The sequence below is a fragment of the Ursus americanus genome, chromosome X (genome assembly GCF_024610735.1).
Source record: "Ursus americanus isolate L20-20 chromosome X, mUrsAme1.1.p, whole genome shotgun sequence".
Lineage (NCBI taxonomy): Eukaryota > Metazoa > Chordata > Mammalia > Carnivora > Ursidae > Ursus > Ursus americanus.
The window spans coordinates 118,433,609-118,447,363 of NC_142164.1; the positions used below are offsets into that span (position 1 = coordinate 118,433,609).

Genomic DNA, 13,755 nt, shown 5'->3' on the forward strand with positions numbered 1-13,755 from the left:
TGGACTTAGCAATAGCCTTGTCCAAAGTGTTTGTGAGAGGATCCAAATCTCTGAGGGGTGTGGGGAGCCTTGGACCCGTCATTCTTGAACACTTTACTAAATTCTGAAAGTCCACAGCCCCATCACCTATCTTGTTCCATCACCAGGATTAAAATGCAAGATCTCATTGTTTGCTAACACAAAACATCGTCCCCCAGATGAATGCACAAGAAACGTGGGTGTGAATTTTGCACAAGTAAAGCAGACTGGCCATTGGGATGGGAATTTCTTGCCAAGTTCCTTCTTCTCAGCCATCAGCAGATTACCAAACATTCTTCCTCGATACTTCCGGGAGGAATACATTGTTTGTTTTATTAGCTAAAGACCTCTGAGCAGAACCAGAAGGTGTGTTAGTTGTTTATTTTTTTTTCCGCAATGATTTATAATATCTATAACTAAGTATATTTGGAAACCGTGTTACTTGTGAATTCTGAGGCTTCACCTTGGCCTAGTCCCTTCTAGTCACTCTTCACTGCTGCTGTACCCAGTTACCACACTGAGTCACTTGAAACAACGTCGGGTTTTCTCTCTGGGTTCCCCTGGGTCAGAATTCGGGGTGTGGCGTAGCTAGCTTCCCCGCTCCAGGACTCTGGTGTGGAATCAAGAAGTCAGCCAGGCGGGGCTGGGCTTCTATCTGGAAGCGCCAGCAAGAACCCATTTCATCAGGTAGTGGGCCGAAGGCAGTTCTTTGCAGGATAGGACCATAGTTTGCTTTCCCCGCTGGCTCTCCCTGGGGCTCTGCCCTCTGCTCCTGCAGGCCTGATCTGGTCTTCTCTCTCGGCCTAGAAGAAAGGAGCATCGAACACTTCCTACACGTGAACTCTCTCTCTGTCTCTCTGCAGCATCTCTCCCACTCTAGCCAGAGTAAAGTTGGCAGCTTTTCAGGGAACAGCTGATTCGATGAGACACCCCCCCACCCCATTCAATCCAGGACGCCCGCCGTATCTTCAGGTCCGTAAGCTGAATTCCATCTGCAAAGCCCCTTTACCATGAGAGGGACCACCGTCCCAGGTTCTGGTAAGGCGGGGACATCTTTGAGGGCCGTCTGCCCACTACTGTGCTGTGCCTGCACTCAGTTTCAGTTTCCCCCACTTAGAAAATGCAGATAAGACCATCGGGGTGTGTCGAAGGTACATTTGCTGCAGGAGTAAAGCTGCTCTCGGCCTCCTAGCCCTGGGCTTTCTTCTCCCTGGGCTCCTTGTCTTCTGGTTCTAGATTGTCATGTAGGGGTTTGGGTTCCTGACTCCTCCAGGATCCCGTTGCTGACCCCTGCTACTCGCCCCAGGTCCTGAGGTGCTCCTGGTCGGGAGAAGGTTGGTGCCAAACTCGCAGACCTCAGTCTAGCACATGCGACCACTCATTCAGTAGGGATGACGTGTGGCTGAATATGGGTCTGAGCTCCTTACTGCCGCTGTGTTACTAAAGGGAGAAACTGCGTTGGAAGCTCAAAAGACTGAACTCTGTAAGATAAACCCATGGGAGGTCAAAGGATTCTCTTATGTATTCCCTGGGTAGAGCGGGAAAGCCAATGTATTGTACAGTGTGCTGGCCAGGCTCCTAGGAGCAGAAGACCCGGAGTGGGCTTCTCTGATCATGCATATAACTCTGGACAGGATTTGGATTCCGCTTAGAGTCTTAGCAACAAATACTCCCCACATGCCATTTGCAAAACCCAAGAAGAGCCTTGGAAACTCGGGGCTTGTCCTTTATACTCCTGAGAGAAGCTCTCAGCCCATAAGAACCCAGGACCCCTTCCCCACTGTTCCCCATCCACCTTCAGGGCTCAGACACCCACTCCACTGCATCCCCTGGCTCTGCCCAGCAAGGCCCCCTTCCCACCACCCTCCTGCCAGGCTCCAGGATATCCTTGTCCTGCTCTCGCGCACCTTGTCCCCGCTCGTCTCCTGACAGGAGCTCTCTCTGAATCGGTGGTTATAGACGGGAAAGAAAGATGCCGCTCTGTATCCCAAGATTGAGATGATGTTTGTACTCCCCTCTCTAAAGGAAAGGAACAGAGGACAGGACACCCTCCCCAGTGACCTGACCACGTGTCCCCTTGGCGCATTTTGTCCTGGACGTTCAGCAGAGCCCACACCTGAGCAGGCAGGGGAGGGAAGGGCAGGAGTCCCAGAGCTCCTTATCTTTTCACTCACTTTCATTTCTAATGAGATAGAAACAGAACCTCAGTGCTGAAGCCCTGTAGACATTTAGAGTGAAACTTGGCGTCATCTGTTTTTGTTTATTGTGAGTCCCTTAAATTAAAGTGATTTCGTAAGGAAAGATTCAGAACATCTAGGGAAACAAGGCCAGTGAATGTTACTTGTGTCAGTGTGACTCCTGCCATGGTCAGGTGTATGTTGTGGAAAACTTCCCCCCAAATACTGTTCCTCAGAGCACTGCTTTTGGGGACGTTCAGTGCCTTCCCCTGAAAACAAGCTTCTACATTTGGGGTTAGGGTTAGGGTTAGGGAAGTTGACACAAGAGATTCATGCACAAGCAGTACTTCTAGGATCACTGTTGTGCTCACTGCACATCACAAACCCTCAGTCCATCGTCTAATGCACAGAATCTGCTTTCTGCAAAAGATTTCCCTGGACTGGTGCATCAGAGACCGTTCTGGAAACGCCGCACATGATGACATGGGAGTGGACAGTTTAGAATTACACGTTAATATGCGCTTCGATAGACAAGACACGATGATCGCAAGCCTCACCCGAGAATCAGCACACCTTCCTTTCTGGAAATGCTGAGTTTGCAAGGATGTGGTGTGAAAACCAGCCCTCATCCCTGAGTGGCCGCCTTAGATGTTTGAGGGAAGGAGATTGGAGGGCATCTTTGTGGACACCACAGCACAGATCCATTCACTGAGCTCTCCTGGTCAGTAAGTAGGTGGCTGGGCCACTAGTAACAGGTGCCAGGACCCAGACACACCTGAAGACGCACCTGCTGCGTTGGCGGCTGTGACACGTGCACCTCACGTGGGACAGCGCTGCCCTTGGCTGGCTTGGACATTCCGAGCTGAATCCTCTCCAGGCCCAGTGACTTACGTCGGCGTTCCCTGCATGTCAGTCTCTCCTGCACAGGACCGTTGGAGACCGCTCGGAACAGTCATGTCCACAGGGCAGCAAAGGCACTGTCTTTGCCCATGACAGCTCCGTGTGCTTGAGGCTTTGCAGCTGGTCCTCATAAAGACAGCCAGACATGCCCGTGCTCTCGCTGTTCCAGGCACGTGTGGAGCTGGGCCGTGGAGGAAACATGGATTCCCTTTGATGTGAGATGGCTAAAGGCAGTTCTTCCACCGACAAAGTGCCGGTTGACAATTAAGTACAACTTGATGCCCTGCACGTCGTGATTGTGCGCTTGGGCTGCCATAGCAAGACACCACAGATGGGGTGGCTTAAACGACGGACATTTATACCCTCTTGGTTCTGCAGGAGGCTGGGAGTCCAATGTCAGGGTGCTGGTGAGGTTGGTTTCTGCCCTCACGTGGCTTTTCCTCTGGGTGTGGGAGTGGGGAGCGGAGCAGTCTCGTTCTTCCTCTTCTATGAGGACTCCAAGCCTGTCTGATTGCCCCTCTCCATGGCCCATTTAACCTTAAAATCCCCGTAAAGACCCTGTCTCCAAACACAGTGACATCCTGGAAGTCAGTGTTCAGCGTGAATTTGGTGCGAACTCAGTTCAGCCCGTGTGTCACATATGTAAGCATATTAATTATGTTGATGGATAACCTTCAGGGGGCTGATGTCATAGTTTAGCTCCTAACACACAAAACCAACAGGGGCCCCAGCTCATACCTGTTTGTCATGAGTATTGTGCAAAACCTGAGGAAAACGGGAGCAATTTTGCACACTTACTTAAATACATAAAGTAGGAAAAGGAGAAAAAGGATTCTGTTGAGTGTCTAGAAACTACTAAGACTTGTTTTATGAATCTTTAAAATCCCCAGTGCCTTTGAGAGCTTTGTGGGGGTTCTCAATGGCGCCTGACAGATTTGGTGGACACAGAATCTATATTATTAAGAGACCGTTAGACGAAGGTTTCTGAGTTCTGTCGAAGTCCTTTGCTCAGCAGTTAATTTGCACGCATACACTTTAAAATGGACTCTAGTGTTTATGAATAAAATGAGACAATCTCTCAGGACGCCTCTCACACGTGCCCACAACCACCAAGTTGTTAAATCCTCCATTCCTTCAAAGGCTTTTCTCAACAGGAAAAGAAATCCATTTAGTGGTGCCGTTCATTCATGTATGTAGCTTGGAACTCTAGAGGATTTGGTTGTGAATATGTTTATGTCAGTGCTGGTTTTGTTCTTTGATTTCCAGACCAAAATTAATTCAAGAAGACAGTAGCTCTGCAAAGTGCAAGGTACTTGTCACAGTACCAAAGTACTTGTCAGTTGTGTCAGAGTCAGACAGTGTTTCATAGGGGACCACAGCACAGCTAGGATCTGTACCTACAGGTAGGGGGATGGGTGCATAGGTAGGTAGGTAGGTAAGTCAATAGATAGCTGATAGCAGATAGATGGATGGAGGGATAGATAGATGATGGATGGATGGATGGATGGATGGATGGATGGATAGTTGGGGGAGGGATGGGTAGATGACGGATGGATGGATGGAGGAAGGGATACATAGATGATGGATGGATGAATGGAGGGAGGGAGGGATAGATAGATGATGGAGGGAGGGAGGAATAGATGCATGGATGGCTGATGGATGGAGGAGGGGATGGATAGGTAGATGATGGATGGATGGAGGGAGGAATGGATGGATAGATGGCTGATGGATAGAAGGATGGATGGATAGCTGATGGTTAGATGGATGGATAGATAGATAGACAGGCATGAACGCATGGTTGGATGCATAGATGGGTGCATGGACGGACAGACACATAATATAAACGAAAAACTAAGTAATAACAAAACAGATGCAAACGTCTGTCATTTTTATATTACTTAAAGGTTTATTATTTAAGTAAACACCTAATGACATGTATACATACTCATCTTCACAATATCATGGTACTGATTTATACTAATTCGCTGTCTGACAGAGAACATGGAGATTAATAAAACCAACTTTAGTTATGAGCCCTGCCGACGGAAAACCCATCAGAAATAAAGTTTAAGGCCTCCTTGAAATTTTGAAGTCTCACAGTGTAAGAACGAAACTTGGTATTACCAAAGGAACGCACAGAATAAAATCTATGAAAGCTCATACAGTCGGAGTTTTAACTTAAAAATAGTGGTTTCATTGAGCGCTGATTTCAGGGATTGGAGTCAGATCGTATCTGGCTGTATGGATGGTGAATCACGACGGGCGCGCCCGTGGGAGTACTTAACGTGCACATAGACGATCCCAGGTCGTCTCTGAGCGTTTGGGGAGTGAACCTCAAGGGACTTCGTATCAAATTTTGCTTCAGCACCAAAGGGAGAAGCCCTGTTCCCTCAAGACGACGTAGTCACATTTGGAAAGTGCTAGTTATGGAACAGCATGTAACTTAAAAGGGACCCTTGTAACGGTTGGAAAGAGAGGATTAGTCACCAAGTGAAATCTCTAGTCTGTCTGGGCACTTCTGTCCCCAGGGAGCAAAGGTGCAGAGTTGAAGACTGACCCTCATCCAATCCATCCCCTCCCTCTCGGGCCACCGCCACCCTGTCCTGGTCCTGCTGACCTGAGCTGGTGAGGACATGACCAGAGGGCACAGAGGGGACACTGACTCTCAAGCTGTGGGAGCCAAGCAGAAAGCATCACCCGGGAGTCAGAGCAGAGGAGGAGATGGAGAGGACACGGCTCGGTGGCCGTCCCTCCCTCCAGAATGGCCCCTCACCCAGCTCTGCTGCTGCCCCCTCTGCTCACTGTCCCTTCTGGGGGAACAGAAGCCCAGAGCTGCCGAGGCCCTCCCCACTCTCCCCCGTCTGTCTTTGCAGTCGCAGCTGCACACCTGGCCACACAACCGTACAGGTGCCTCATCTCTGCTGAGCGCCCCACAGTGGCCTCACACCCAGCCTGCCACACAACCAGGGTGCCTTCCAGCAAACCAGAGGCCCTTGGCACCCACCGTGTCAGGAAGTTTGGAATGACCTTTCCCTTCCTGTCCCGTGCCTCCACCGTCAGACTGCCTTCTGCTTAAGTATTTGCTGAATCCCATGCATAGGATTTCTGTGCATGCCTGCCACTGTCGCACAAGCATTCTCTTACTGGTTCGTCATGAAACAGAACGTCTTAGTTATAGGTTGGTTGTCTTTAAAAGATTCAAGTGCAAGGGCCCCGTGATGCCCCGGGTGGAGCTGATGACCAGGCTGCAAGGACACGCACATGGACACCGCCTGACCCGGTGCTGTTCTCCTTACACGTCTTCACAGAAGTGCTTTCAGCACCTCCGGGTGGTAAGCCCCTGAAATGCTTCACCTCCCGGATACTCGCAAATGTCATTCTTTCTAAATTAAACCCTTCAGGCTGCACTTTAATTAAGCTCATCTCCTCTTCTGGAGATGGAATTCAGATTTATTTTCGCCTTCAGCTTGTAAAGTGAAAAGAACATTACATTGTGGAGACCCGGGCTCTGGTCCTAAATTCTGTCACCTGCACGCCCGTGTGATCTCCAGCTCATTTCCGAGCTTCCCGTGGCTCAGAACCCTTTCCTGTGACGAGGACAGGACTGGGTCACCTGCTGTCCTCCAGCTCGGACACCCTATAGTCTCTTTGTTGCTTTATGTCCTGGGCCAGGACACCTGCAGCATCTCCCCTGATTGAGCAGGTGTTCACCAGATGTTACGGTTTGCCACGGCACCCCAAGAAGGTGTGGGTACTCCAGCCCTGCCTCCTTACAGCCAGGTGCACTCCTGTCCCGTGCACACAGGTGGGAGGACGATAGTCTTGCTGCCAACAAGCTTCCTCCAAGTCGTGGAAGCGTGTCCTGGAGTACCTACCAGCCACCACCACCCGGAGTACCTGTGCCATGCTACAAAACATCACTACGTTAGAGTGCACCACACCCATGTCCACACACAGGTCCACATGTGAGTCTCGTGGCACAGGGATGGGACGCGGGGTCAAGGGGGGACAAAGGTGTCTGACGCCCCCACCTTCCTTCCTGCAAAGAGCTAAGTGCAAGTAAGCAATTCACATTTTACAAGTGGGTGCGAAGGAGTTTATGGCCCAGCGTAATGAGTCAGTGCAGGGTGAGAAGGGCCAGGTCAGAGCTTGGGGAACAGCGAAGCGCTTAGGGATGCAACGTTCAGCGGAATGACACTCTTTCCCTGTGAGCCGGGTGTGGCAGGTGGAAACCACACGGAGATATTGGGTATTTGAATAAAACGCATTCTTTCTGCCTTTATATGTGCAATATCTGAGCTGTGTTATTCTAGCTTATATCTTTCAATGCTTTTATGACCCTCGAGTGCTGTGATTAATAGGCAGAGTCGTTTCGGGCAACTTTCAAAGATTTATTTTTGGGTTTCAGTAGGTAGATCAGCTGTGCAATGACTATTCATAAAATGTCTAGGTGTTTCAGCACTGGGCACTTCTCCCCCATGCGTGGTCCTTAGAAACACATTAGATCTTAGGAGTCAAGACACAGGCAAGAAGGAGGACATAAAAAGCTTTTGGGACATTTTTATAGGTGCTTCGAAATACAGGACTGGTTCTGCTTTGCAGTTCTGCATCTCAGAAGACGCCGGAGAACATGCCCCATTGCAGATGCTGTGGCGTCACAAGGAATCGAGTCCTGGACGCAGTGGTGGGGAGGCTGGCCGCGCAGACCCAGCACCGGGGTGGTTCTCGGCAGCGTGCATGTTTGCTGTGCGTCTGCTGTCCTGCATCTGGCTGCTGCGATTACTCCACAGGGTGAACAGCCTGGGCATGCAGGTGCCACGTTTGCTGGACACGGCTCACACCCATGTGCCGAGTGTTCCTGCCACAGCGTCCTCCCACACGGCCTCCGGTCGGCTGGCCGGTTCGCCTTCCAACACCCGAAGTCCTGTTTCACTACCTGCACGTTTCTGCAGTGCCATCTGGTTAGCTGATGTGTGATGTGCAGCTCACGCGTCTGAGACATGTGTTTGGAAGGCCACGACGTGACGTGGCCGTGGGAAAGGAGGAAGAACAAAGGCATTTGTGGTGCCCCTGACAGAACGCACACAGTCAGGGTGCTGTCCCTCGCTGGCTGCGTCTGCGTCACGGACCGCAGGTGCTCGGCACCTTCCCGGCCAGCAGCGTCCCTCAGCTGCGGAACGCCACACCCTGGCCTGCGTCCTCGCTTTGTCCCGTGGCAGCCGGCGAGCCGGGGCTCACGTGCTTGTGCACACTGACATGTTTCCAACAGCCCACCGTGGCACGGCGTGTTCTGTCAGCTGCGTGCTGCTGCTGATACGCCGCGCTCCCCAGACGTTTCACTGTTCCTTATGCCTTCCAAGGCTTCCGCACTCTCGTGGGCATCGCACACGTCACAGTTCAGATCTCTCTGCTGTATCTGGGTGACTAATTCTGAAATTAGTGGAGACAAGTACAAATGGAAAACAGAGAAACCAGGACAATGTGCACACCTTGGGAAACGGTCCAGCGTTGCAAAAGAGGATTGCCAGGTGCTCTGTGCATCGGCCATAAATGCCTGCAAAGCTTTTCCGCGTCACTCCTAACCGTTTCTGGTGTGTCCTGGAACGCAAACAGTGGCGTTTGGAAGGAACTCTCAGGTGTGATGCTCTCTGCAATGTTCTGGGCCCTCTTTTCGGTAAGTGCCACGGTTTCTGAAGCACCAGATCTCCCTTCCACCTGCCCGCCCACCATGTCCCTCAAAAGGTGCAGAGCAAAAGCTGCTTTCATGACTTTCGCCAAGCAGGGTTACCCCAAGGGACCAACAAAATCCCTTCCTCTGTACCGACTGACATTTCACAGTTGGACTGCATAAAGCTTCAAAATCCTCGGAGAACATAGGGCATCATTCAAAAACACAATGCCACTGGACATCTAAGTGTCCATCCCTGGTCCCCGATAAAGCAATGAAGGACATTTAGAATGCAATTAGGTCTTAACTGTAAAGAGGCAGGGATGGAAATGTCACTAAGAGGAAGTCTCAAAGGCCGAGCTAAAGAACAAAAGTGCCCATTCTAAGCAGATTCTGTCCCACTCAGATGGAGACCATTGACTCAGGGCGGAAGCTGAGAGCTTGAAAAAGAGCCCGGGGGCCTTTCTAAGTTCTCAGAAGGAAGGCAAAGGGACTAAGTGTATTGTTTCTCTAAATCTGCCTAGTTTTTAGTGCTCAAAGGCCCATTGCCGGGGCAAACCAGCTTACTCTGTGAGCATAGCCTAGTGCTGACCCTGGGGTGTTATTATGATGCGTAGGGCCTCACTGAGCCCTGACCTCAGCTTACTCTGTGCAGGTAGCCTAGTTGACCCTGGGGTGTTATTATGATGCGTAGGGCCTCACTGAGCCCTACCTCTGCCTCACAGGGTAGCTGGCTCACATCTCTCAGCCCCAGGCTGGAGGGAAGGATGGGGAAGGGCAAAGGAAAGAGTCCGTGTATGTGCTCCAGAACACTCCACCAGGAAAGACCGTAGGTGTGTCTGTGTTTGAATGTACATGAGTATCAGTGCGTGTGCATGTGTGTATCAGAGTGCAGGTTTCTGAGTGTAAGTGTGTATGTGTCTGTGAGTGTGGGTGCCTGAGTGTGCACCAGTGTCTGAGTGTGTGAGTTTGTGTGCGCACGTGTGCCTGAGTGCCAGTGAATGTGTGTGTGAGTGTGCGCACGTGTGCCTGAGTGCCGGTTTCTGTGTGTGTGTGTAAGAGCCTGTGGGTGTGTGTGTGCGTGTGAGTGTGAATGTGTATGGATTTTCCAGGGACCTAAAGGCAGCAGAGGGTGCAGAACTTGCGGTGTCACACTGCACCAAGAGCAGCATCCGTGAGCCTCGCTGGGTCACGAGCACAGTGAGCTGCCACTACCCACTAGGGACACCGTTCTCGTGATGAAAGGAGGGGGACAAGGGGTTGGGAATGTGGAAGGGTGTGACCATGGCACCTCCTGGCAGCTGGGGGTCACCTGAGGACAACAGTGGGAACAGTGGGGGAGCATGTCACAGCCGTGACTGGAGCCCCCTTTGCACATCTCGGACCCCCACAGAGTAGAATCCACTGAGAAGAACTGATGAAGCTGTTTCCAGGAACTGAGGCAACTTTCTAGGTACGTGTCTTCCCTGGATGGAGAGTGACGTAGGATGACCGCCTATCTATGCATGTGTAGACTTAGGATCGCTCATTTTGAGAGTCCCGGGGCGTTGTTCACGAGATAGCATGTTTAGGAGCTGTCTGATAAACACAGCGCACAGACTGACGGACCAGCAGTCATCCTGATAATAGGGTGGGTTTGCACGGTAAGCCGACGGAGATCCCGCTCTTGGCAGCTGGTCTTGGTGCTGGAGATTTTCGCTGCATGCCTCGGTGCTCACACAGAGGCCCAGGCTTTCATCCAGATACCTTAACCACTCACTTTCCACACTGCAGTTCCTAAAACATGTCCAGCTCTGGAGTGAGTTCACCTTTAAAACACATGTGTCTTTCCCCCCCACACCTTACTCTCGTGCTCTGAATGTTCAATTATTGATGGCACAGATATGTATGATTCCAAGAAAACAGAGTTTTAAACCCAGCATCCCGTCTTGCCACCCAGCTGGACCACGTGTCACCAGGGCCTTGGCAGCCGCGGCAGAACGCTGTCACCTGTAAAGTTGTGGCCGCAGGAAGCCCGCGGGACCGTGTGTAAGACGCGGTGTGCTGGCCTCACCGCAGCTCGCAGACTGGAAAGCCTCCCCTTCATCTCTGTGTTCATGTACACCACTGTGGCAACGCCGGCAGGCATGTCAATAATAAAAATCATGAAAACCCAGTCTAGCTGCCTGGTTGCGGGAACGGCCGTCTCAACCTTGTCTTTCTTCCTCACCCCACAGTGCCTCGTGTTTGAAGACGCTCCCAACGGCGTGGAGGCGGCCCTTGCAGCTGGCATGCAGGTGGTCATGGTTCCAGATAGGAACTTGCACCAACACCTGACGTCCAAGGCCACCCTGGTGCTGGATTCCCTGCAGGACTTCCAGCCCGAGCTGTTCGGTTTGCCGCCCTTCGAGTGAGCGGCCCGCCATGCCTCCCTGGGTGCCACAGCGCCCACTCGGGTGACCCACAGCACCCAGGAAATCACCACGTGAGCGGTCCTTCCAGCCCGTGCGGTCAGCCTCCTATCCCATGTGGGCTCAGCCTACCCTGACTAGTGCTGACAAACCACAACGTCCCAGCTGAGAGAGCGAAACAGACACAGCCCAGAACAGAGACCAAAACACTCATGTGCATAATCATACATTGTATGGGAATGATCATACGGTGTCATTGCATTTGAGGAATCATGTGATAGTCCTGTATGGCAAATGCACATACATACACGTTCTTCTGTGTCAGTGCTCGTGCATGTGTGTATATATGTGTGTGTATTTATACGTACCTAAGCATATACGTATTATATGTAAATTGCTTCCTTTTCCAAGACAAAATTAAATTCAATTTGCATTCATTTCTTTTCCTTTTCAGTTTTTCTAAACCCTGGCTGGAAAATGTAAAATATATGTATATGCTTACATACATGTGTGTATGTATATGTATGTATATGTTATATTTATATACTTCCTGTATGACTTCATTGTTCTAAGTGTTGGTCTTAATGTGCCATAGCAGCTGATAGAAGTGAGAGTGTAACTGCATTTTATTTACAGTCTCAGTGGAAACACCATGTCACGGACGAGCCCTGAGAAATTATTCTCCTTATTAGCAAAATTGACCATCTTTCTCTGCCCTCAAAACCTCTCAGTGGACCTCCACTCAGATGCCATGTCCTCAGAACGTCTCGGTGGACCTCCACTCAGAGGACATGCCCCCAAAACCTCACAGTGGAACTCCACTCAGAGGCTGTACCCTCAAAACCTTTCGCTGGACCTCTACTCAGAGGCCATGTCCTCAGAATGTCTCGGTGGACCTCCACTCAGAGGACATGCCCCCAAAACCTCACAGTGGAACTCCACTCAGAGGCTATACCCTCAAAACCTTTCGCTGGACCTCCACTCAGAGGCTGTGTCCTCAGAACGTCTTGGTGGACTTCCACTCAGAGGCCCACTCTGAACTGTGCCATGGTAGTTTGTTTTCAGCGTGAAGGTAACTGGCCTGTATCTTACATCTAGGTTCATGTCCACATTTGAGGACGTGGTTTCTACCTCACAAAAAACCATCCACCTCCTCTAAAAAGAGACATTTTTCTAACACAGCCTTTGATGCAAATACAGCTTGAATTCAGAATATATACTTAGTGACCAATAGCCTTATTAGCACATTTCTGGGCTCATTTACCCGACGTCCTTACAATTTGGCAGTGAACCCCTTTTACTACATTGACTCAGCCTGTTGTGGTGGGAACATTGAGAAAGGTATTGAAATATGGGAGAAACACAATCACTGGGTTCACCCTGCCTGCTGATGCGTCACTGATTGTCATGGAGCTAATTTCTAACAGGGAGTGGTAGCAAAGTCATGGTAATGAATGCAAATGTGACCACCGTTGGTCGTCTGTTGATGGTTGCCTCTGGCTGTTGATCAGTTTTATATCTGTTCAGCAAATGCATTTCAGCGTTATTGATCGTCAGTGTACAGGTCCGTTCTCTCAATTCTCCCTCAAACCGGTTGTAACATCTTACTGGATCCCTCACCAGTTAATTGAATTGAATAAAATCCTTGATGTCAGTTCATGTTATGTATGGGAGTTTGATTTTACCTTCTTTAAAAAAAGTTATCCTTTAACAAATGGAAGACGTAAGTGTAACTCTTTGACCTGTTTTTTTAAAAAGCCAAACACCACTCACACTGTAAAATGGCATTTTTATATTGTGAGGGAAACATTAGTACCTTTGTGTGCAGCAAACAAAAGATCTCTGAAATGATCACTTGTTGAATTTGATATCTCTTTCTTCCAAAATATGTATGTTTTCTAATCCTTAAGCCATTTTGCATGAAGAACACAAAGCGATCTCATGCTTCCCTCAAAGATACAGCTCTATATCAATGTATACTTTCCTCTAGGGTAAATTTAATCTCAAGTACATTGTTCGTTCTTTTGTTGTTACAACCAAGGCCAAACTCTTATTTTTTCATGCAAAGGAAAATACTGATGTTTGGCCAAGGTACACATGGTCTTTCTTACTCTCCTACATCAGCCTCATTGCCCCAGTGCCTCTTAGTAATGGCATCCCACTAACAAGCCATCTGTTTCACAGAGGAATAATAATAATGCCAATTTAGACAATGACTCCTGCTGAGAAGGTTTAAGGAGTCATTGTGCTTTCTTCATGCATTTAATGTGTGCTCTGTCGGGAACATGCAGGGATTACTGGCTGTTACACGGTGTTGTACCATTTCCCTAGCATTTCACTATCTACTGCACCTCCTTTGGAAGCATCTGATACTGATGACAGCCCCTGAGACGTGATACAGTCTCTTCTTAATTCCTCTTCAGTGAAACATACACAACACTTTTAAGAATGTACTAATGACTACGTATTAGGATTCTTCCACCCAGTACTCCCTTGGTTGGACTTCAGTGAGCTAACAGAGAGAAAGGAGGTCTGGAAGACATCTGCTTTACCCTGGAGAGAATTGCCTTATCAAGACATATGGATCGTTTCTGCTCTGTAA

At 49.7% G+C, this 13,755-nt stretch overlaps 1 protein-coding gene across 10 annotated transcripts in view; it reads left to right on the top strand.

The window, feature by feature from the left end:
• The window catches only part of PUDP (pseudouridine 5'-phosphatase), a 617,886-nt gene that overhangs the window by 73,070 nt on the left and 531,061 nt on the right, over nucleotides 1–13,755 (top strand). For 2 of the 10 annotated variants that reach the window (XR_015723233.1, XR_015723235.1), the window contains 2 exons: nucleotides 7,698–8,769; nucleotides 10,980–11,111. The exons of 4 other annotated variants lie outside the window; for them this stretch is intronic. Coding sequence is in view for 3 of the 6 variants with exons in the window: in XM_087859402.1 (XP_087715528.1) it covers nucleotides 6,292–6,573 (282 nt within the window). In the remaining 3 variants the exon portion in view is untranslated. 4 more of the 10 variants (XR_015723234.1, XM_045813672.2, XM_045813671.2 and 1 more) reach the window with 4 other exon arrangements.